General features: G+C 36.3%; 2 protein-coding genes across 2 annotated transcripts in view; one reads left to right on the forward strand and one right to left on the reverse strand.

Moving 5' to 3' along the window:
• Positions 1-494: 494 nt before the first annotated feature.
• Positions 495-9332, reverse strand: LOC121314340 (COP9 signalosome complex subunit 5). The gene is made up of 8 exons (XM_041247479.1): positions 8996-9332; positions 7783-8017; positions 6517-6645; positions 4459-4524; positions 3917-4002; positions 3386-3497; positions 2056-2204; positions 495-833 (listed from the first exon to the last, which is right to left on the reverse strand). The coding sequence occupies exons 1-8, from the start codon at positions 9130-9132 to the stop codon at positions 743-745; spliced, it is 1005 nt and encodes a 334-aa protein (XP_041103413.1). The 5' UTR covers positions 9133-9332; the 3' UTR covers positions 495-742.
• A 709-nt stretch (positions 9333-10041) lies between these two features.
• Positions 10042-24961, forward strand: part of LOC121313909 (centrosome and spindle pole-associated protein 1) — a 30879-nt gene continuing 15959 nt past the window's right edge. The window contains exons 1-16 of the mRNA XM_041246691.1: positions 10042-10226; positions 11602-11721; positions 12921-13017; positions 13950-14053; positions 15718-15798; positions 16544-16642; positions 17521-17861; positions 18895-18975; positions 19357-19458; positions 21120-21214; positions 21644-21740; positions 21901-21958; positions 23285-23604; positions 23896-24014; positions 24233-24323; positions 24739-24862. Of these exons, the coding sequence (XP_041102625.1) occupies positions 11623-11721; positions 12921-13017; positions 13950-14053; positions 15718-15798; positions 16544-16642; positions 17521-17861; positions 18895-18975; positions 19357-19458; positions 21120-21214; positions 21644-21740; positions 21901-21958; positions 23285-23604; positions 23896-24014; positions 24233-24323; positions 24739-24862 (1908 nt within the window). The 5' untranslated portion in view covers positions 10042-10226; positions 11602-11622. The remainder of the gene's footprint in view (positions 10227-11601; positions 11722-12920; positions 13018-13949; positions 14054-15717; positions 15799-16543; positions 16643-17520; positions 17862-18894; positions 18976-19356; positions 19459-21119; positions 21215-21643; positions 21741-21900; positions 21959-23284; positions 23605-23895; positions 24015-24232; positions 24324-24738; positions 24863-24961) is intronic.

Here is a 24961-nt window from a genome sequence, read left to right on the forward strand (position 1 = left end):
TAAACAAAGTTGATCTGGGCGTTTTTCTGATTTCATACTGGAGCCATACAAACCTGTCCATTTCATACCCGTAATAGTAGAGCTCTGCAGGACCGGGGGTTGGGGGGGGGGGGAGTACCCACACACCAGACTTGAAAGTAACAAAGCATTGGAAGTCTTTATATGCAGACAACTTTTCTACCATTTTAATGCATAAAGCTTCGTAATTAATGTTTACTAATTGCATAGGGCTGATGAGTGCAGGTAAAAGTAACTAACATTTAAAGTATAAAATTAAATTTCATTCAACATATATTTTGATAATAAGATCTTCCTTAAAAAAACAAAAACAAAAAAACGCACTGTTCACTGGGTAGCAAAAACCATTTGAGATTCTTCTGAATAAAGAAACAATTAGCTACTGCAACCACACAACACACTGAAATTATTTTATTTAAGTCAGTGCTCATGTTTTTATCACAAAAAACAAACAAACAAAAAAACACACACACATCTAGTTTGGGAGAAGCTTTACTAAAATGTCATGTCAAAACACTTGTATGCATTACTTCAAAGTATGCCAAAAAAGAGAAACAGAACAAACAACTCAGTCAATGTTTACTCCATCCCAGGAGGACCTCCCTTTGAAAAGTCTAGCCACAGTTAACAGATTATTAAACACAGAGCTAGGATATGGATTGAGGTGCTGCTGAAACGAAATTTGACATGTTGTAAATCTTGGCTTATAGGAAGTGACCTCAGATCAGGTCGAGGAAGTATTAATTTGATTGAAGAGTTTATCCTTAATAACCTGAGACATCAAACCATGGATAGCTTCTATTGTGGTCTTGCAGCTAAAAACAAATAAGCAAAAAAAAAAGTTACAATGAAATTAAAACGGCTAAACAATTAATTATGATAAAAAGAGTAAGTCAGTAAACTAGATTTTAAACATTGCATGTCAACATTTTAGTTACTTTTCCTTTTGTAGTTATGTACTGCATAGTAAGCATCTTTAGTTTGTCAAATTAACGCATTAACAATACTGCTTGTGACTGATTGTCAGCTGGGTATTCATTGAAAACAAGACAGCACCTATCAGTTCATCTGGGCGAGTAGAAGTTTAATGAATTAAAATAAAAAATAAAACAAAATCAGATAATTGTCAAAGCGATTCCTGATCTCAACAAGTACTTCCTGAGTAAATGAAAGTATACTGTTTGAAGGATCCTTAAGTAACTCAGCCAGTTAAGGCACTGCCACTGGGAGCGCAGGATGAGTCACACATCTTGAACGGTGCCAGTTTGCACCTGGGCTGTGCAAAGAAGCCGAACTTTGCTGGGCACTCTAAAGTGGGAGTCACATTGGCCGTGACACTCACGAGGTGGGGGGATTGGAAACTGGCAGGGACTCATTCTCATCGCACAACAGCGAATCCTACTGGCCAGACACCGAGCACATTCAGAGTTGATAAAAAGCAGGGCTGATCTCTGTTCTCTGGGATCAGTAGCCCGCCCACCTCTGCTCTGGATTGCTCAGAGTAAAAGCAATTCTGGCTTTAGGCTTGTGAGATCGGAGGACGCTCACACGCCCTCAGAATGTCTGTTCTATGTGATGACCTGCTACAGTGAGGAGAAAAAAAAACACATAATTGGGCATTGGGGGGGGGGGGAAATAAATAAAATAATAATTGGTCACTCTAAATTAAAAAAAAAAAAAAAAAAAAAAAACAACAACAACAACAACAACTGTTTGGTATCAATTCAAGAATGTGTGTGGCAAGTTTTGAAGAGGACTGGAGTAATGGCAACGCAAACAAACTGTATTTCAACCGACTTTAAACAGATATGTCAACAGATGGCTGGCGTAGGTGACAACATAATACCCCATTTCACTATACAAGGAGGAACATACAAAATGGATTTCAAATGATTTAATTCCTGTATTATTAAAATATATATATATATATATATATATATATATATATATATATATATATATATATATATATATATATATATCAGGAAATAAAGCAGAATCATCTAAGTTAATAAACTAGACTGAGTGTGCCCTTACCTGTCTCTCGTAGCCTTAGCCAATTTATCTTCTGACTTCCTGTCATGTGTATCCAAACCTAACATAAAACTGCCTCGGCCAAGCTGGGCTTCGGACTGCTCCAGCTTCTCAGACAAGTCAAAAACCTGTCCTGTGGTATAATCCGAATTCTGGAAGGGAAGCAGGGAGAAGAACATAGACACTGAGAGTGGTTTAAAAGGAATGATAAAAAGAATACACATTTCCCTTATGCAGCTCTACAAGTTTGTTTTAAGGAGCTGAACAATTGGATGGCAAATGAATTTCAGTACAGCACAAAAGTATGCTCTAGATAACTTTGCAAAAATGTAAACAAATAAAAAACAATCAGTGTCTTACACAGAAGTTACTCACAAAAAATAAAACATATAGGCGCAGTTCATGGTGTAGAAAGTCATACCTCAAGAAGAAAATTACACATTTCTTTAGTTTTTAAAAAACATAAATGTTAACCATATATTATATTCATATTTAGACACAGACCAACACAGGTCAATAGAATTTGAGCAGAGCACGTGAAAAAGTGTGTGTGGCCACATTCAGATAAATATAGTTTTTACTTACTTAGACATATTAGCAAATTGGAAGAAAATAGGAATGGGTCTTTAAACCAAATATATAGGATATGTACACTAAAAATAAATTAAACAAAAATATTAGTACACACCACTGTGTTATGCAGCAACTAAACTATGAAAAGTGGAAACATTCCATTCACTTGCATGGGGACTTGCAAATAGTATTTTTTTTTTATGTACTTTGTACACATTGCTGCTGTAACAAGTTTGTTACAGTTTGTCAAAGGTGGTGTGTTTGTTCTTTCAAGTGAGAGAAGAATTTTGATAAACAGGAAACCCAACCTTTACAAGTGTTTCAGTCTACTTTGTGACAACACTATCTCTCTAATCACTGAGCGGGTACCAATTAACAGACCCATCCTAGACACTGTGCAAGCACTCTGTCTTCATCCCATTCCTGCATGCAGCTTTAAACAAGACAATACCAAATAGGAGACTGCAAAGTGCATTTTAACAACAGGACTGCTTTGGCTAAGAAGCCCTGCAAAAAGCAGGCTGTAATGTCACTGATCAGCAACCAGTTATCATCTGCTTCACTTGCTTAAACTCATCCAAAACACATGCTACTTTTTAATATAAATCAGAGGATGATGGACAAGCATTGGGAACATGTACTGTTCGTCCTACTCCAGTGCTAGATAAGTTATTTGTTAAAGGAAAAGACAAGGTGTTGTGATGTTTTTCGTATGCTAAAAAAAAAAAAAAAAAAAAGATCTAATACAGTGAATACTTACAGTAAGCAAACTTGAAGAACTGAGAGTGTTGACCCAATATTTGTTCCATAGGAGTTCCAGTAGTTTACGGTCAAGTGATGATTTGAAATAAGACACCTCCAAAGCATAATACCTAAATACAAAGGACTAATTTAGAACATAAACTAATCCTGTTCACTAAACCTCTCTTTTTGCAAGGCTTGTGTTCATTTAAGAATATAATATATTTGTTCCAGTTATTAATCACATTCATTAGGTGAAAAACAGAAGCAAGTGACCTAATCAGAACATGTTATTCGTAACAAAGCCTTTTAAAGTAGGGGATTATATTTTTACCCAAGGAGTTTCCATAATACTGACAATAAGTTTTTGAAGTTGGCGTCTTAAACGGTTTCAGAGTTTCATGAACAGTTTAAATCACAGGTGTGGGAGCCGTGGGTTTAAAAAAAACAAAACATCTAAGCTCCTCTCTCAGGGGTGCTTAAATATCAAAACAATCACAAAAAAAGCATTTCATAGGAAATAAGAAACAATACTGTATGTAACACTTACTGTTTGCAGTGCACTCCAAAGTCTTCTATTTTGTTCAGTGGAATTGTCTGATATTCAGAGGGACCCTCATCTGGAGGTTTGTAGCCCTGAAGATATTTATTGACAATCACTGCAATTATCAACAGTGCAAACATAGAACAAAACATATCTTGAAACACATTATTATATAAATGTACACATATTTTATTTCCGTTTTACCTAGGCATTTAAGTTTTGTGAATTTAAAATATGCAATATTCTTATATTACTGAATACACACACTTCAATCAGGTTTATTTTTCCTTCAATGATTCTTACTATATTTTATGACTGCATTTCAGTCATTCCTTATAGTTTTCTGGAACTTGAAACATGGAATGGATTCAAAGTTCAAGCTGCAACAAAACTGACATTTATTTTATTGTAATATAGAAATAGATTAAATAATCAGTTACTTAGATACTTGTAGGCGATTATTATTATTATTTTTTTTAAAGCATAAGAAACTATTTACCACTCAAGGTTTGCAACTAAAAAAATAAAAAAATAAAATAAAGTATTACCTTAGGATATGTTCTAAAAGCTCCAAGATTTACTTTTCCAGCAGATATTGTTCTAGTTGGATCAATCTTTTATTTAAAAAAAAAAAAAGAGAAAGGAGAAAACAAATTTTTATTTCTGATAAAAAGATGAACAAATTATATAAGTCACTGTAAACCATGTCGTACTATAACCAATGCATGTTTACTTCTATAATGCATCAACAGTTCATCTATCTGTCAATTCCACATGTATGTACACACCACATTACAGATCTTAATTATTACCAACACCAAGAATACAGTATTATTAAAGTATATGTTATTGCAGCAATACATAATTATGAAGGTAAGTCGGCAATCTTTACATTTTGCCATGACTTTTCCCAAGCCACCAAATTAACACACAAAATCAGCTTTACATTAAAAACAGCTGTAAAAAAATCTCTCAACTAAATTACAATTAGGCAACGTTTCAATTTTGGAATGTTCCTGTATTTTTTTTCACTGTTGAAATTTGAACAGCATGCAAAATCTGAATATAACCAATGGAAACCCATAAAAAGGGTGTTCATAATCGTAGAATACATGAAATATTTGCAAAAAAAACCCAAAACACAAACAACAATTTATCATTGTACCCAAATGTAATCTGAAAGGTACACTGGAGTTATAGGAGTCATTGGGGCAATTCCCATGGAAAAAGAAAAATAAGTGTCACCTTTTTCTCACTCTATTTTGGTAGTACTTTCAGGTTGTGTGTGTTTCCATGTAGATTTCTTTTAGCCTGAGAAATTCTTGTTCCAAATGCAAATAAGCTAATTAATATTAAAACACGGGAGGGTATATTTAAATGTTTGTGTCTGAGTTCCAATTTGGCATAGCATGACTTACTGGTATTGTCCAGCTTTCTTAAACTGTGTTTCCACAAAGCTTGTGAGTTGCCTTAAAACACAGACAGCGCAGACTGCCTCATTCGGCCACCAAAAAAAGCAAGAAAAAACGGCCACAGCGTTACACAAATAACTAAAAAATAACATTCCATAAGAAAAGCGCTGTGTGCTATCCTTGTATTATCTGCATAAACATATTAGACACGTAGCCTACATATAATTAGAGCTTCTGTTTTTCATTTTTTATTAATTTCATTTTTCTGTGCTTATTTTTTTTTAGCTTTTTTTAAAATCTTTTTTTTTTCCAGGGCTTTCGCTTTTTCTATACTGTATGAAATTATTATTTCGTAGCCATTTTTTTCTGTCACAATATTAACTTGACAGTACTTGCACACTTCAATTGTACCTTCTATCCTTTGCTGTCTTTCACAACGAAATCCTTTAGGTCACAGGCACATTCTTCTGGGTTTTCTGTGTGTTTAGGAATTTATTTTACATTTTGCCATAATTTGCAATTCTTTTTTTAAAGAGCATGTAAAATGTTGTAAAGGTGGTTTATTTTTAAACTAAACCGATGTATTTTTCTTTATTTAACGATGTTGAGCATGTAGAGGGAAAACAAATCAATAGCAAAAATGCATTTTAAAACACAAAAAAGGTGTTTTCATAAAATTGAAGTCTCAAAAAGGGGGAAGTGACTTTTACGCCAATGCGACCTATACAACAATTTTTACGGTAATTGTGTTTTGCCTCGATTAATCTCGAGTCATTAAAAAAGATTGCCTTCCTTATGTTACTGAGTAAATGAGTTATTCTACTTAGCTCAGTTGATGCAGATCTGCTCTGTCCGCATGTAGTCTTAGTATGCTTGATTCGGAAATTAAATAGAACAGTGTCAACATTTAAATTTTGTTTTCCATTTAGGTTTCCTACTAAATGTTTACATATTTTGACAAAAGATTAATTCTTTATTTAAATGGAAAATGCCACCTCCCTTTTTATTAGAACGTGTTGAAGTTTAGATCTGATTGGATTTCAATAACCTTAATGCTAATGCCACGATATGTTTTGCTTCATTATTTTATGCTTTGGAGCAGTAAAGTAGGTTTCTAAACAGGAACTTCATGAATACCTTAACGATTCTAAATGGGTTTACATGTGCTTTGGATTAAGAATCAGTTGTACTTACAACAACTGCGACAAAAGGTTCCTGAAACTGCTGATTAAGCATCTGAGTGCTGACATCAATCCCAGACAGCCAGCAGCCATAACCAGGGTGGCTGTGATACCAGCCAATGGCATTTTCTAAGCGTCCAACCTAATAGGGATAAGAAAATGTATTTTAAATTTTACTAAATGAACCAACCAAAACAACAAATAATAATAATAAAAAAAAAACAATCAGAAAACCTTATATAAATTAACATGAACACTTTAAAGTCATACTGAAATAAAACAAAACCAAAGAAAAACAGCACCACAACAAAGCACACATTGAGAACCATGTGTCTCTACCCAAAATAAACCCTGACTATGATTGTACTTGTGACTGACAGAAATTAAATGCATGCAGTTTGAAAAGTACATCTGAATTCAGGCACAGCTGCTTGAAAGAACATTTGACCCTAGATCCAAAGATGTCTTCTGACAGCTAAAAATACCTAAAAGAAAAAGTACAGTGCCACCAGCTGGAGATTCTGTGCTTTGCACTGCTGGATTTTGGACCACTATTTTTAAAAGTATTTTTATGTGCTTTAATTAAACAGTTTAAAAAAACAATAATAATAATAATTATTATATATATATATATATATATATATATATATATATATATATATATATATACACACACACACACACACACACACACACACACACATATTACATGTGTACATTATTCCTATTCCTTACAGTACATTATTTTATATTGACATCCAAACATATATTTAAAACTTATTACATCTAATTCACGGTAACTTTTCCAGTCACCTGGGCTTTTCCATTTCTGTTACTATTGTCTCAAATACTTTTAATCAATACAAGTGTGTGTCTTAAGGGTTGATTTCATCAACCTACAACCAGCCAGGATAAGCTACCGCTGGATTTTATTAGAACATTTTACAGCACTTGGGAACTTAAAGCAGATGATTGATGCAATCCAGGATGATTCCCTAGTGCTGTAAAATGCAGCTCTGGTTTGTCCCAGTGGGGTTCCTTAGAACATTGTTCTGCTTACAGAGCAAGTAGGCCATGTGTAATACAGGATGGATCATGTGCACTCACACTGCCCTACAGATTGAGATTTTATACCATAATTGTATGAAGTCTTCAACATAACACTTTTTGAAGGCACATTAGTAAAGTCTAATTGGATTAATAGTTGTGAGAATCTTACCCCATTAAAAAAAAAAAAAAATACAAATAAAACAAGGTTCAGCTGGGAAATATAACAGACCTGTTTTGCATTCTCTATGTATGCAGCCATATACTCATATGCTGCTGCCTGAGCATTGACACGGGTCTCGGTTCCCTCAACCGGCAGTGCAAAGCTGTCCATGATCATCATGGTCTCTCCGTCCACCTTCCCCAGCATCAACCCCATGACCTCCAGGTTACCACCTGACCTTGCATGCATCACCATCTTCAGAAGGGCTAGAGCTGTGATCTTGCAGTACTTGAAGTAATGATGGCTGAAACAGACAAACAAAAACACAAATAAACATGCATACAGCTAGAATGTGTGATGTCTATAACCTCTACTGATGTCTATAACATTTCTACTGAAAAACATCACACCTAACCTGTAGAGAATTATTTTACTGCAGTTGATATAATTGCTGTACAATCGCCACGTTAACGGAATAGTTGACCTTGTATTGCGTTCTCTAAGGCTCTAGTATAGATAAAGTTATGAAATTTAAATTAGAAAATGCTTATGGTGTGTTGCCCCCTCCAATCATGGAGAGAACACTAAAGTTATTATCTTATCAAAGCCTGGGATGTCTTAAACTACAGTGGAATAGTTAATTAATTAATTATTATTCATTAATTATCAGCTTCAGCAAATGTACAGCGGGTTTAGTGGAAAAATAGGCTATGGTTAATATAATAGCCAGGATGGAAATAAGGCTCCTTATTGCATAGCAGCTTCATCCATTTTCAGTTTTAGTACGATTTTGATTAGACACAGTGTATATAGTAACAAACTCCGGCGTGTCTAATTAAACTCACAGTAAAAACAGGAATGGATCAAACTGCTATGCAATGGGAGTCTTATTTTCATTTCTGCTTAGCATGACTAACGTGTTTTGGGTGACGGAGGAGAGAAATAAAAAAAAAAAATCGAACTATGGTAACCAATACGGGCCATTAACATATTACAGGGCTAATCTTCTTTGCCGAAAATACCCCGGATTAAACAAATAAGTCGTGAACACAATCAATATATCTAAGTGTTAGACTATATTGACAAGGTTTATTGTCTTGTTAATTATCACCATTCCTGCATTGGAAAGCACTTTAGAAAACACCTCACTGTGATTATCATGTATCAACAACGAGAAAGGATACAGTTTACTGACAAGTTACAGGCCGAGATCAAAACACTAGGAAGCTTTTTTTTTTTTTTTTTCAAAAGCACCACCCCCATGATATTTTGATTGACTTACTCTTTTGTCCACGGTTTTGCTGCTAGGATCTCTTGTTGCTGCTTTTTGTCGTATTTATAAATTTCATCAATACTCTGAACTTCTTGCATGTTATTGGAGAGTTCCCATGTCTTCTGCGCCGTGCTTGAACCGGCCATTTCCTAATTAAGTGGTATTGTTATGTGATATAGAATTAATAGCTAAACGTTATGGTTCCGCTAAAGAGAAAACACAGAAAAAGTATACTTATTTCTGCAAAATGATAAATGTGAGTGTTGAAATCTACATCATTAACCAACTCCCATCAACAATAGCAGTTGTACCAGATAAGCCTGCCCCGACGTATGTTGAGACTCACCACTGCTGAATTACAGGGGGGTACAAAAAATAAAACAAATAAAGATAAGTACTGCAAGTCAAGAGGAAATTATTTCAAATGACTGCTACGGAAATGTAACTTAAGTTATCGTAGCCCCGTCCTGAGTTATTTCGTATACGTATTATGCTTTAATGATATGTATAATATGTTATGAGGTATCTAGAGTGGTACAGTCCTGTTTAAAAACTGTTGTCAAAAATGTGTCGCTGTAAAGATGATGGCGACCTCTGCTGACAGGACTAGGATTTCACTTTTTTTTTTTTTTTTTTTTTAGTGCTTCTCTGTTGTATTTTAGCTAACTGTTTGAACGTAGAAACAATTTTGGTGCTTTCATTTATTAATTATATTATTGTATTATTGTAAATGTAATGTTACATTTTTGTCAACACATGCTGTGGTTATAATAATTTCAACTCTGCCGTTTCATTTCAACTATACCTGAACAAAAGTGGACCTCTCAGCATCGTGTGTACATAAACATCTTCATAGTGCTTACTAACCGCAACACCTCTGTACATTACATTTATATTTAAAACAGCAAAACAAAACAAAAACGGCACGATGCTGTTCCCGTTTTCACACTGAGTTTCAAACTCCAGGACGACAGGGGGGGTAGTTCATTTTCATTTGCAGCATTAAGGTCTGTAATGTCTACATTTGTTTTTTCCGTAGCGCTCAGGGTCTGATTATTTGTGTTGTTGGCGAGGGCTGGGACTGTTGATTGATCGATTCATGGAGACAGCACAGTGAGTGGGCTGTGTGTACCCGCCTGCTGTAAACACCTGATCGTGTACTGTTCAACAAGAACCATTTATAAACTTTCGGATGTTACTGTATATGGGAACATTTAACATGCCGTCCAACTGAGTGCAGGTAAAACATACAAAAACGTTTATTTAAATTTAAAATGTTTTATAGCTTTGTTTACTGTTACTTTTATAATAAGTAGTTGTTTTTTTCCAATTAAAGCTGTATTTTCTTAACTAAAGATAAGTGTTTTTTTATTTTATTTTATTTTTTTATTATTGAGGTGTTATGTTTCGGGACATTAACTTAAATAATGTACAGTACAGCGCAGCCTACTTAATGAAATTCAGTGTAGCCTGCATTATTAGCATGTACAGTACTGGTGGTACTACTGGTACAGAAACGTCTAAGTTGCTACATTCCTCCTTTCACGCTGTCTTAATTGTAACGTGTTGTGTTATTTATGTCTGTGGTGGTAGACCGTGTTATATTCCGTTGTTACTAGCCATGGAAATATTTGTTCACGTGAAAGTTATGAATCCTATAAAATATATTTATTTATCACTTGAGGATTTGTTAAATTCAGATTTGTGTTACTTTTTTATATATAATTTAATTGTTGTGAAGCCATTCTGTGTGGTCTGTTTGTGCGAGCCTGCGTTAGTTTACTGTGGTTGCCTAGTAACAACGAAAGTCATTTTTTAAAGAGACATGGTTTCTATTGTGGCCTAGGCAGACCAAGCAAGTCTAGCAAAGAACGACTAAGCGCTCACAATAATTCCCAATGCAGTTCGGTTTAGTATTTAAATATTGTTTTAATCTCGCTCTTTTTAAAGCTCTGACCTTGGTGTTCATGGCATAGGTCTAAAATGTTCCAATCGAGATGGTTTAATACTGCTGTTTTGTGAGGGAGGGGAACTAAATGATGGGACAATAGACAGCTGAATGTCGTCGCCGCACGTCAGGAGACTGCACTGGAGCTAACGCCCTAACGGAATCGAATCGAAATGGCTCGCCAGAAAATCTTTAAAAACTTTGCAGTTTAGCACACTTTCTCATTGAGTTAGGCTTCCAGCAGTTGCATTATTTTTACAAGCATAATATAGACAACATCTCTGTATTGTACCCTTCAGTTTGGTCAGGAATGTGTTTTTCACAGTGAAAGTCAGCACCACTTGACTAAGTACCAAAAGGCTATTCGTCACCTGCGCTTCTTGTGGATGAAGGCGGCGAAGCTGCTGTGATTCCCCCCCCAACCCCCGGGTGTATTCATTTCATGTTAACGCCTTCATTGGGGGTTTCAGTGTTTCTGCATGTATGTAACAAACAAAACTTCCTAAATGAAACATTTCTTATAGGATGACAGATGCTGAAAGGAAGGCCAGTAATAATGTTAATAAGGCGAAGCATTGTGTGCTGTCTCGCAGTCAGCCTTGAGTAGTCTTGCTCATTTAATTCAACAAGTGTATAATTCTTCTATATTCTTGCTTTTTTTTCTTAGAAAGGAAATACATTTATAAAAATGGCAGATGAACTGGAAATCTTTCTTGAGGAACAAAAGGCTAGATTTGCCCGTGACAAAGCCAACCAGGAGCAGGACCTGCCTTATATGGAAATACGGGTAAGTTTTGTAAACTGTAAACATGCACAGATAAAGAAACATTATAACCAGAACCCGCATTGCTTTGCTTTGGTCCCTTCTGGTATGAGTATGAACAGGTTCTTGTTGGTCCCCTTGTGAATTCTGTAGTAAACAAGTCTGTATATGTTGAGAAGCATGACAAGTCCTCTAGAAACTACTAAGCCTAGAGCAGTCAAAGTCCATACTTATAGTCACTACTGTATGCGGAACTGACTTCTCCCATATGGGTGTTAGTCCACTTGAGTCAGAATAACACTTTCTACAGTACCTGTACATGGGGTATGTAAGTACTAGTCAACTTTTTTGTACCCAGTACTGTAGTACATTAACAGAAGCTATCATACTGTGACCGTCTTTTGGAGGCTACAATAAGTCAGTGCTATAATTAGACCCCATATTTGTCCCTGATTAAAATATTGGAGAACTGCAGTTAAAAGGGAGACAAAATCAATGGTGGCTAGCAGCTCACATATTGATTTTTGTAAGGGGCATAGCTTATTTAATTTGACTTTGTCAGTGGCATTGCCAGATGTATGTGTTTCACTGGCTACCGTATTTACTGCCTGGATAGTTAAATAGATGTGCTCTGTACAGTACCATGTAAAGCAGAATGGAGTTAACAGTTTTGATTCATAATATTGGAATATATAGCCTATATGAATTTAGAAACAGATTCTGTATGCCGTACTGCTCAATCAGTAAGTACAGTAATGTGTTTTTGTGAGTGTTACAGTTGCATTAAGTGGGGTTCATTTGCATGCTTTTGTATTTCCATGTCTTCTGAGCTTCTACTCCCCTTGTTGGTTACCTACACATCGAATGTCGCTCCTTGGTAGTCCATTGGGGTTTATTGCCCCAGAACATATTGTAGGAACAGACTTAATTTAATGGAATATAATGTTTAGTGTCTAGTGAACCAAAGATACAGATAATAATTGGGAAGAAAAACCGTGGTAAAAAATTGGCGACAACTAAATTAAAGAAAAAAAAGTACCTCCTTTTTTTTTTTTTTTTTTAGGTAAAACTAATAAGAAAGTAGACCAATGCCTTTATCAGTGTTTATTTTTGCCACAAAGTAAAATGCTTTTATAAATTCAAGAATGTTTTTAAATAACTGTTTTTGGTCAGTTTTTAAGCAATTGTTTTTATTTATTTATTTTTTAAATGTATTATTACAGATCAAGCCTGACCCAGTTTACAACTCAAGCATCAAAGAAAATATTCCTCCAAGCAAGTGGCCCTCAACAGAAAAACTGCATAATAACAATGTCAAAGGTATATCATCAGCAGGGATGCACAGGTGGTGCTGCCTGTGCGCCAAGCTTGCTTCATTGTACCGTAGAAGAAAGCAGCTCAGAGCTAATTCTTTTAGTTCCCCTGATTTTATTTGTGGTGAGACTTTGTATTATTGCTGGTAGTATGCTGTTGTTGTACAGTATGTGCTGCAGTTCAACACTGGCAGAAATAAATTGTAACAGAAAGTTTCCATTGATAGCTGGATAGCATTTAACAATGAACATGCCATGTCAGCGACGCAGTTAAAGGAGCAGGAGTGAGCCTGTAGCACTCCGTCTCAAATCATTGGTTTCAGTACTCTTTATTTCTGTTTACAGAGAGCACTGTATTGTACTACAGGGTTATTGCACTTGTAGCAGGGACTGCAGCCTGCACGCCTAACAGTGATGAAGTTACTTTCTGAACCAATGATACACGCTTCACTGTGAGGTGTTCCTTAGAAAGGATAAGCGGCCTCTGACCATCTTTCTGACCATACATTTAGTAAAGAGTGTCTCAAAATTCACTGTAGACTTCTGCATAATAACTTCTGACTGCGCTACTGTTTTATGCACATACATTAGGCAGATATGGTATAAGATGATGATGTAATACTTTTGGACTGTTTAAGGTAACAAAGTGAAATTTAAAATAGCCATATAAAATTCTAAGGTTTATCAGATTGTAGCAAAATGCTACCCAAAATGTCTATAAAGGAGTGTTTGATAAACGTTTGGCGAAGACTGGTGTAAAATCAAGGCAGTTATTGTGTTTACATGGTATAATGTGACAGAGGGGCCAACAGGTGAACATGACGTACAAATGTAGGAGTCACAGGTGTCGCCTTTTGAGCATTTATTACAAATAACTTGAGTATAATATGTAGTACAATAGTACAAGAATGCTGCTAATATGTGCATTTCATTTTCCAGAGGAGAACTCTGACTTGAGTTTACCACTTGGATACGAGTATGAGAGGAAAAAACACAAACTGAAGCAGGAACTGCGTCAGGATTACAGGCGCTATATGGCTCAGGTAAATTACTCTTAACCAATATTCCTTTTCTTTCTTTCTTTTTATTTAAAATAAAACTACATTTTTGTTGCAGTTTTAAACCACAGTGGCCTTTAAAAGTAAAAAAAAAAAGAGAATTTAGAATGTTAAATATAATTAAATGTTGTCTGTAGTGCAATAAGTGACCTTGCACTTAATGACTCTTGTGCTAACTTGCAGGAAGTAGCTCAAGACAAAAGAAAAGTAGGGGTTCAACAAGGTTTTTTCTGTGTTTTGTACACTGTTTTTATTAATTGTTGCTTTTTATGCAAAGTAGCAAAAAAAGATCTTGTAACAGGGAGATGTTACTTACGTGGGTCATCACTGAATAATACTGCAGCAGATTGTTGACACGCTGCAACACAGGCCTGATGCTAGGGTACCAAAAATGGTAATCCTAGCGCCAGATTTAATAAAGAAAACACAACAAACAAAGCTAAAAATAAAAGTTTGCCACACAAGGCGAGCGCTAGGCTCGCTAAAAGAGACGTCCTGCTCCAGCAAAATACTACACTACGAAACCCTCTATGTACTTAGTTTGGGATCAGATCACTTAAAGTAACCTACTGCTGTTGATCCCGATGTCCTGATGTCCCACCTACTCCGGGCCTTCCTGATGGTCTTGGCTGGGCAGAGCCTTCACAGGCACCGTCTTGCAGTTGAAGGGTTCCGTAGTAGTTATCCTGTGGAGCGGACACTCTCCTCCTTGATGTCAACATAGCAAGCTTATGTATGGCTATGGCCACACAGTAGCCTTGAACATCAGCGCTGCTGCTCTTTTAAACAGACGTAAGCTCCCCGGGCATGCCCTCCCAGCCAGTTAGGACCTCCTGATCAACTTGGCACCGGGCAAGCCTTCCTGTTTGCTAAGCAGCAGCCCAGCTGAACCAGAGACGGTACTCTCTGTTACAGATCTATTGGTTTATAACTTTAATTGTATTTAAATAAATATGTCCTGTTGCTTTGCAGTACTTCCTGTGCTAACTAATTCAGTCATATAGATTTTATTAGCTTTGCATTTCTCTGGTTTGTTTAAATTGTCTTCCTGTGCTAACAGAACTGTAACTGTGAATGAAGACTTTATTTAATTACAAGTGATTAATGAATATATCGAATTACTATAATCTTCAAGACTGAAATCTTGATTATGTCTTTTGAACTAAAGGTTGATGCGATAGGCTCTGTTTACAAAGCTTTAACTCACTAGTTGTATAAATATTTTTATTCATGAATAAAATAGTGTGATATTTAAGAAACTGCTCTTTACTGTTGTTGATGCAATTGACAATAGTCCAGAACAATTTCAGGAATGTCAAACTTGATTTATATATAAAAACAAACTGAAAAAAAAAAAAAAAAAAAAAAAAAAAAAAAATAACATTAAGCTTTGTAAACAGAGCCCTATAAATACAAGTCTGATGATTAATATCATGAATCTCTTTGTTGACCAAATTCCATTTGAATCCACTCAGTTTTCAGAACAGGTTATATTCCTGCATAGCAAAATCTAACAGTATGTTTTCTGTTGTGGACAATGTTAAGTTGGAACACTGCAATTTAATGCATTTAACATATTAAACATTGGCTGAGGCAATGAATTAAATGTTAAAATCAATATTAGAGTTACTGTGTTTCTTATGTTGCAGAAAAATTATACAAGTACCAGTGGGGCAGACCCAAACACTCAGGGGCTTTCACTTCCCATTGGAGAGAGAAAATCTGCAAAGGTATGTACTGTATGGTATATCTACACACACACACACACATATACACTGTTATCTGAGGATCTTGCTAATGTATCTTGGTGTACTGTAAACCTCTAGTTAAGTAGTGTATGAGAAATCAATGTACAATTTGAAATAAAATAAAATAAAACGTGTGTGTGTACATATATATATATACACGCACACACATATATATATACTACTAGATGCAACTTTTTATTTATTAAAGATTTACCCGAGTACCAGGGGGAGACCGTTTGTTTAAGTACCAAAAGCTATGTACTGCAACAGGTTTAATTTGTCCTAAAGGTAGAAAAAAAAAAAAAAAAAAAAAAAAAATACACTGTTAAGTTGGAAGCTACCACAAGTGACCAGATTGCCAAACTGTGTATCTAAGCAACAGCTTTAGCACCGATGTAAATCCCTTTGTTCGGATTGAATGCACCAGCTTAGCTGCCAATGGTTGTTGAGCTGTTCAGGGAACCCTCTGCTGTTGACTTTAATTACGAATGTGATTTTGCTTAATGTACATTAGTTGAGCAGAGAGTCAATTAGGAATTCCTATTGAAACACAGCTAAGCTCAGTTTTCATGTCAGTTTGTTTTAAAATTGAACTGTGACCTTTGGATTTTAGTGTTTATGAAAACTGCTTTTTTATTTATTAAAGAGCCGAGTACCGGGGGAGACCCTTATTCAGAACCCTTTTGTCCAATTAAATCAGCTTGTTTTCTTTTCTCTGCATTTTTAGGCTAGATTACGAAGTGAGAGAAACCAGGAGTATAACCAGTTTCTCAGGGGACAAGAGGAAAATGTTGCTTTTAAGAGAGAAGCAAGGAGTACTGTACAGGTACATATACTACTATATTGACAGGTTTTTAAATACGATTATTATTACAATATTCTGATAAAAACACAAATCTACAGTTGGTAATACTGAATGTGTAGTGATCCTAGTTAATATTACTGCTTTGCCTAATCAATGTCACAGATAAGTTCCATTGTGTGCTTGTGATTATTGTCACTGTTACATGTACAGTTCAATACAATACAATAGATGAACTGATCTGCTCTATTTTACAGACAAGGTAGATGAAAGGCAAAGTTCCTATGTTTATTAATAACTACTTGATACATGCTGCACCTTTTGACTGAGTATTTTTTTTTCCTATTTAGGTTTATATTTATAATTTTGGGTGTTTTGTGTTTTTAAATTGATTATTTTTAAGATGGCAGGTAGTTCAAGGAATAGGGGTTTATAGAAATGATTTATTGATTTAATGCCTAATTTTATTAAAGCTTTGTACATAATCGCCCATCTTTATTTTTCAATATACGTTACTGATTTCCTACTTGTAGCTGCATTTTTATTTTTAATTTTAAATTTACTATATATTAGTTTTAAAATTACTATATATTAATGAAAAAAAGCACTATAAAAAATAAGGCATAGGCAGCAACCAGTAGGTGCTTGTTGTCAATGTATTCTCCCTCTCACCTCCAGTGTGACCAGTACAACGAAAAAGCAAAAGTCGTACTAAGAGAGTTGTGTAGTATGACTTTGGTCATGGCAATTTTACAAACATAACCAGTTCCTGGACTTTCTGAGGGCAAGTTTTAATGAAAGTCTTTTGAATTACACTCATAACCACTAAGAACTGGGATGAACTTAATCCAATTGCCTGCTGGTGCCGGCCCATCTGATCCTTTCTTTTTGTTCTTTATCAGTACCACCAGGGCAGAGTTGAGGAGCCCCTTACTTCTAGCAGAGTCCTGCCTGAACTGTACCCCGAGGTTCAGCCGACATCACGAGCACCAGCAGCCAGGGAGCACACCCCTCCTCCCAGGAGAGATGCTGCCACCCTCACAGAATCTCAGGTGTTGAGGAAGGGAAGGAGGCAAGAGGAGGGCAGAGCACGGCGGCCGGAGGAAGAGAGGAGACCTCGGCTCTCCAGGCTAGACTACGATTCCGAACTTGACGAGAGCCATGAAAGGAGGCACCCTCAGCTAAGCGAGGAACCTGGATTCACAGAGAAAAGACAGCGCAGGGGGAACCACAAATCAGAAAGGTACTGCCACAAAGAGCAGCCTTCTCTCATGAGGTTATATATTACATTTTGTTTACTCAGGATTGCCCAACGGAAAGGTCTTGTTTCCAGTGAGGTCTTGCTTCAAACCAGTGTTAAAGCTGAGGCTAAAGAAAGCTGGTGGATTTGCTGTGCTTGAATTAGAATAACTTCTTCATTTTGTGATTCTACATCTTGTGTAAATATTGAAAGGGCAGGGCAGCCAAACACTGTAAGCAGTGGTAACAGTGTGCAGATGTTTATGGAATATTCTCCCTAATTGTTTACTTTAGACCGGTGGTTTTCAACCGGGGGTACTTCTAAGGATCTAAGGGGTACACAGGACGACTCAGAAATGTACAAATAAAAAAAGTAAATTTTGTTAACAGTATTATATATTTTCTCTAAACCATTGTGCATAAATAATACATTTTTGCTTAGCAGTCCAAAGTGAACCACAGCTGCATTTTTAGTAACAGCAATAGCGGCTGGTTGAAATGGGTACATTTCTTACTTGCAAAAGAAAAATGAAGGAAAGAAACACAAGAGTACAGAAAGTGCAAAGCGACAAAGTTATATCGAATCCCTTTGGCTCATTTTTATGTTGACTTTAATAAAAAAAAGTTTTTCAATGTTACTTATTATAGTTTTATCTTGAGATTAATGTTTTTTATATTATAAACCTTTTAAACGGCACACAATTATGCTGAGATGGGAAGTAAATGATAACATGATAAACATTTACAGGGCAAACTATTTTATATTATGTATAATAACTTTGTTGAAAAGAAAGCAAATACAAGTGTTTCCAAAGAGATTCCCAAATAATATATTTTAATTCTGTGCATCCAAAGACATGTAATTACAAGTTTGAGGAATTATGCCTACTGTTTGGTATTCTACTGATGATAAATAGGTCATTGTCATTAATAACATTCTAACTGATTGCTGTGGAATTCTCCAAGTAATGCATATTATTTTAAAATGTTTTTGTAATCTTATATTAGTCGAAATGTGCTTTTTTTCTTCTTTTTAGAGACATGCCAAGACTGAGGGACACAAGACTTGATGAATATGATGATTACCAAGAAACTGACAGGCATAAAAATGAAAATCGGTAATGTTTTGGAGGATTTAAAATGTCTATTTGTTTATTTTGATAGCAATTGATAGCATTGGACTGCTATTCTCTATTTGTCCACTCACATCCCCAGCCCAAGTGCTGTCTAAAAGGCTGGAAGGGTGGTCTCCATTCCCAGTCATCTTTGGAAAAAGAGCCTGGCAAAAACTGATAGAAACTGGATTAAAATTACAAATACATGTCAAATTACTGAATTATCAAATGTATTTGTGCAGCTCAGCTCAGTCCAGTCCCTCTTGAATAATTCTTTTCATATGAGATTTCCATATTTGGTGATGTATCTATCGTACATTACTGCACTCCCAACTTTCATTTAGAAATATAAAGTCTATAATCTTTATTTATTTTAATCTCCAGGCCCTATAGAGAGAGGAAAGACCGGGATGCCCACCTGGACTACGAAGATGACTACAGGGAAAGGCCAAACAGGAGACCGCTCTCAGCTGCAGGCAAAGCCAAGTAATATTATTTATTTTTTTCGGGCAAGTGTTTGAAATAAACTATAATGTAATTCATAGTTTTACACCCTCCAGCAATTTCTAGACTCTGCAGAATAAAGTTACAATATCCAAATTCCTGCAAGGTTTCTGTGGCCACTCACTGTGTATGAGGTTTCCTTGACAACAGTAGAGAAGCTGGAAGTGTTAATCGATGTATACGTCAGGAAATGGTTAGGAGATCCGCGCTGCCTCGGCAGAGTGGGACCGTATGGTAAAGGGATACTGCAGCTGCCAGTCTCAGCTTTAACCGTGGAGTTTAAGTGCACCAAGGTTCGACTGGAAATTACATTGGTAGAGTCACACAACGAATGTGTGAGGGAGGCAGCACCTGTGTTGAAAACTGGAAGAAAGTGGGCAGCAAAGGAAGCTGTGGAAGATGCAAAAGGTTGCCCTCACTTTTAAAAAAAAAAAAAAAGCTATGTCTTAGTTGGTGCTTATCTTGGCGAGAGCAGAGTTCAATATCAGCATGACGTTTTAACACCTACTCTCATGTATTGGGGGGGGGTCTCACTCGGCCATTGAATAGTTTTCTATGCTTTTTCCAGAGAAAAAATAACTAGAGACCTGTGCTTTACGTCTTTTTGATGATGTCGGACATCAGACTGGAAAGGAAAAATCATAATGTTGGACCTAGTCCGACATAGAACCGCAAAGGGTTAAGGTTACTCTAGGAGTTTCTTTTTTTTGCAGGTTCTCTCTTATACAGGTCACTTTTCAACCAAAGGGAAATTTTATTCCACCATAATGTGAAAACTACAGTCATATTTGTTAAACCTTTTAAAAAGAACGGGATAAAACCCAAGTGTAGATTTAAAAAAAAAAACAAAAAAAAAACCTCACTACTTGCCAGACATTTTCGTCTTCGACTGTAGAGGTTACAGTAACTTTGGAAATAGCCTGGTATATCCATTGTGTTTGAATTTATTGAGGATTTTGAATAGGGTGAGCTTGATGGCAAAAGACGAGAAAGCACAGCCTTTAATAGAAAGGTGGTCACAGGGGTCTCAGAGACGTTGGACGTTTTCTGTTTTGTACACTGGTGTTGTAAGACCTCAGGTTTAGGTTCTGGAGTTCTTTGACTGTTGACCACAAGAGTAACAGTTTGTGGGTAATAGCACTTACTGTATTTGGTAATGTGACACTTTTTATTAGTCAGTGTGTTTGTGAGATTGCAATGTCCCTGTATGTACAATAAATCCAGGCTAGATAGATAACATATTTCAAAGGTAATGAGATCTACAGTTTGTCTCAATGACAGGAAATTTGTTATTTTAACTACCGATTGGGGGTTGTGAATGTAGGTACAGTGTGTACAACATGTCACCATAGGAGAAATTGCATTGAGTTCAGACTATGACTGAACAGTGTTCATTTGCCAGAGAAGTCTGGTCAATAGCACTGACAGCAAAGTGATTTGTTTTAGTGTGCTTCAAACACTTAGCATAATGGGCTATAATGAATAAAAAGCAAAAGAGCTAAACTTTATCTGAAAACAAAATTGCTAAATAAAATGCCAGGAAGAATATGAATTAACAATGAAGCAATTCGCTTTTTGGGGTTTACAGTACTCTAGGTTTGTGACCAATAACCTCTATCATCTTTCCTTGCATTTATTTTCAGGCCTCAAATGCTGACTCCATCTTACAGGCCCACTGACAGATCAAAATCGGCAGCCAATAAAGAGGATGGTGTGTTTGCTACAGGGTTGATGATTGGTCAGTTTATATTATATATGTATTTTCACTTACTCGGGTGCTTTGGTAGTAAATCAGTGTGTGCACCTTGCACACCACCGCTAAGGATAAAGTCTTTAAAACTGAAGAAGTCTGGTGTCTGTGACTTCAGACTCAGCTGGGTGATAGTGTGCTTTTATGTTTTATATTCCTTAATTTGATAGTTGCTTCCTGATATGTAGAAATGTACACCCAATTAAATGTGAAACTGTTCAATCAAACCTAGTAGTAGTAGATAGCGCTCATGAAAAATGCCAGTTACTTCTCTTAATACATGCTGATTTGCACGTTGAACTGTGTGGTAATACTCTGTGGTCTGCGCTGTAACTAGTTATGCCTGTGGTCGTTACTCTTAAACATTGAGCTGCACTTCACTTTTTTAATTAGTAGAGCTTGTTTTGGTGTCTTTAGGGGGAGCAAACAGAGATCTTGCACAGCAGACGAGAAAAGAGAAATACAGACAAGAGCTGCAGGAACAGATGGCAGAGCAGCAAAGGAACAAGAAACGGTAATATTATCCACATTCACTCTGACAATGGCAATCAATATTCAACACAATACATCGCTGGTGTTTTTTGGGAGCGCTGGAGGTCCTTAAGTGGTAGGTGTGCTACTACTACTGTATACCTTTAATACAAATTTGTATTTGTTTAACTTCCGTTTTTCAGGGAAAAAGAACTGGGGCTCCGAGTTGCTGCTTCTGGAGCAGTCGACCCAGAGAAGCAGGTAAACCTTAAGTGCATAATACGCATGTGTATGATAAAGAACTGAAGTCAGTTCTCGTCTCAAACGTGCTTGGCAATTTTCTGTATATATCAGAGATAAGCTGAATTTGAATTGAAGAAACTGTATTTGGTCAGGTTTAAAACATTGTAGAGTGATACTTAGTGTGACCATTTCAACAAAGGAAAATCTGAAATGTATTAATGTTGGCCTATATAGCATGGTTTGTAGAACCATTTATAAAAAAATATAAAAAAAACTGTATTACCTGTATTATAGATGATATTTGCTATGTTATTTCCCAAAATACAGACGTGGCAGGTCCATTTTGGCATACTACTGTCTTTGCAGCCATGTATTCAACATTTCGGTTTTAAAAGGTTTTAAAACTAAAATCGCATTAAACAAATCTTAATGTTGGAACTACCCCAAACAAGCTGAGGGTTTTGTAAGGATCACAAGCTTGGAACAAAAACTTCATTTAAAACAGAAATAAAAAATGAAAAAAAACTTAGCTGCATTGTTGATCTTCTTCTGCACTTTGAACAAACCTTCATAACACTTTTACACTTATTTTTCCAGCAAAGCAAAGAGAAGGTAAACCTTGTTGCCTGCGTGTGTGTTTTGAATGTATGTAGTAATTTGTTATTCACCACAGTAGTGCAGCCTGATGTAACCTTTCTTTTATAACTTTTTATAGCCCAACTTTAGTCAAAAAGTGAAACTCACTCAAGGGAGCATTCCCAACACAACCAATCACTAGAAACATGTTCAAGACAGTGGATACAGTACTAATGAAGGGATGGGGCAACTGTTATGAAGATGGGATGCTATACATACAGCTAGAATGTGATAGAACATTTAACACAAGTGCAGGCACTGTACTAGAACTGCGCAAATGTATAGGTCATATATTTATGTAGACCTTCCATTTAACAATAGCAGTAACTAACATCCAGGGGAGAAGGGTATTTTGGGAGGGCTTTGTTCCATTTTTGTCCATTTTAATGCCATAGGGATTGCCTGTGACCCCATCATGGCTTTTTGTAAAATTACCAGTACATGTTACTCAATTTGCTGTGCATGATTATTCCTGTTGATTGCAGTGGGAAGTGTTTTATAATACTGTATTGACTCAGAAATAAGTTGCTCCTGAATCACAGTTACTCCCATGATTTCTAGATCCTCAATGCAAGTCACATTCAACTCTAAAACATATATTTTTTACATTACAATAAAATATAGTATTTTAGATACAAGCTGAATTGGGTAATGGTATATAAAGTGTCTTTTTTGTATTTGATTTGAATTCCCCGGAATCTCTTGCAGCCTGACAGAATTAAGCAGTTTGGTGCAATAAATCGGGAATATGACAACAAACCAAGAGATCTGCCATATCGATCAGGGGTGGGTCTCGGTGATTTGGGGTCTGAACCAATCAGAAGGCCTCATGAAGAAAGACCTCCTCCTGTTGCTGAAGAGAGACGCCCACCTGAGAGACCCAGAGTAGCGTTCCAGGCTCCTCCCATTGACTACACCCCTTTGGGAGTTTCAGCAGCTGGAGGTGCTGGTATAAGTGGGGGTGTACCCCTCAATGAGGAGTTCCACAGAGGGCTGTCTAGTACCCTTGGAGAAATTGTTGCCCCCAGGTATTTGTAACCAGGATATTTAATGTCTGAAAAGTTTGTTTGTTTATTTATTTATTTATTTATTTATTTTAACTATTGTTAATATTTTAAATATAGTATGTTGTGGTTTTAAGAGGTGGTGTAAGTAGTTGCAAGCTGTTCAAGAGTACAATTTGAAGTGCAAGTGACAGTTCTTCCTATTCTGTATGCATCATATACACAATATTAATCTTTACTATCTGCAGAACAAACCTTATTTTTTTCCCTAAAACTTGCATTTCATATGTCTCTCTTTTATTTGTATTTTTGCAGGATTACAAGTGTGCCTCCACCCCTGCCTCCTACACTGACCGATAATTACAGAACCCCGTATGATGACGCATATTACTACTATGGGGCTCGGAATCCTTTAGACCCCAGCCTGGCCTATTGTAAGCAAAACTATCCTAGCTTGTGGTATTAGTCATACCTCTAAATACCTGTGTTCAACAATGTTAGAGATGTGAGATGTTCTCTATTGCATTGCAATGTTAAATAAGATTTCCTCTCTGGGAGCAGTTGTGTTGATTTGACTATTTGTATTAATGCCGGTCTTCCTAACATCCTTTGTTTCTTTTCTTCTCTTTTTCTGTGGCGTGATGATGCTCAGATGGTCCAGGAGCAATGGGTGTGGAGTCTCTGCCCTTTGTGAACCCTCCCACTGGACCAACCCCGCAGAACTATCCTGGAATGCAATCATCGTAAGTTTTGTGTTGGAATACTTTGAAAGGGACAGAGATCTGTCTGTTTGGTCTGTCATGCTGTAGACTTCATCATCGATTGCTATATATGTATGTGCGTAGTGGAGTTTAATTATATTCAGGTAGGTTCATTCAGAGTCCCAATTGAGAATAGCAACTTCTTTTCTTTTAAAATACCGGATGTAGTCAGGACACTCTCCTTGCGAATGTAGGATATCTGGTATACCGATTTACCCTAATTGAGATAAACTGAAGTGAAACATCTCATTTTAGTTGAAGGAACTACTCTTGCTCTTGAATTTTGATATCTTATTGTTCTGCCACATCCGTTGATCACCCATATCTCAAAAGGCAGCCTGAAGAATAAATAAATAAATAGAAATATCTTTGTTTTTCCCCACTGTGTTTTATACAGAGGAGCAACTGGGTCGAACACCACTGCTGCTACAACCAATGATAGGGTTGGGATGTTTCCTGGAGAGAAACCAAAGAAATCAAAGGAGGTTATACATAATTACCAGGAAGCACTGAATCAGCAGGTACTGTCTGGCCAGCTACAACAAAAACAAACAAAAATGCTACAGTAATTTAGTTTGGGGGCAATAATTGACTAGTATTTTAACGTGTACAGTACTTCT

The sequence above is a fragment of the Polyodon spathula genome, chromosome 4 (assembly GCF_017654505.1).
Source record: "Polyodon spathula isolate WHYD16114869_AA chromosome 4, ASM1765450v1, whole genome shotgun sequence".
NCBI classification, from domain to species: Eukaryota; Metazoa; Chordata; class Actinopteri; order Acipenseriformes; family Polyodontidae; genus Polyodon; species Polyodon spathula.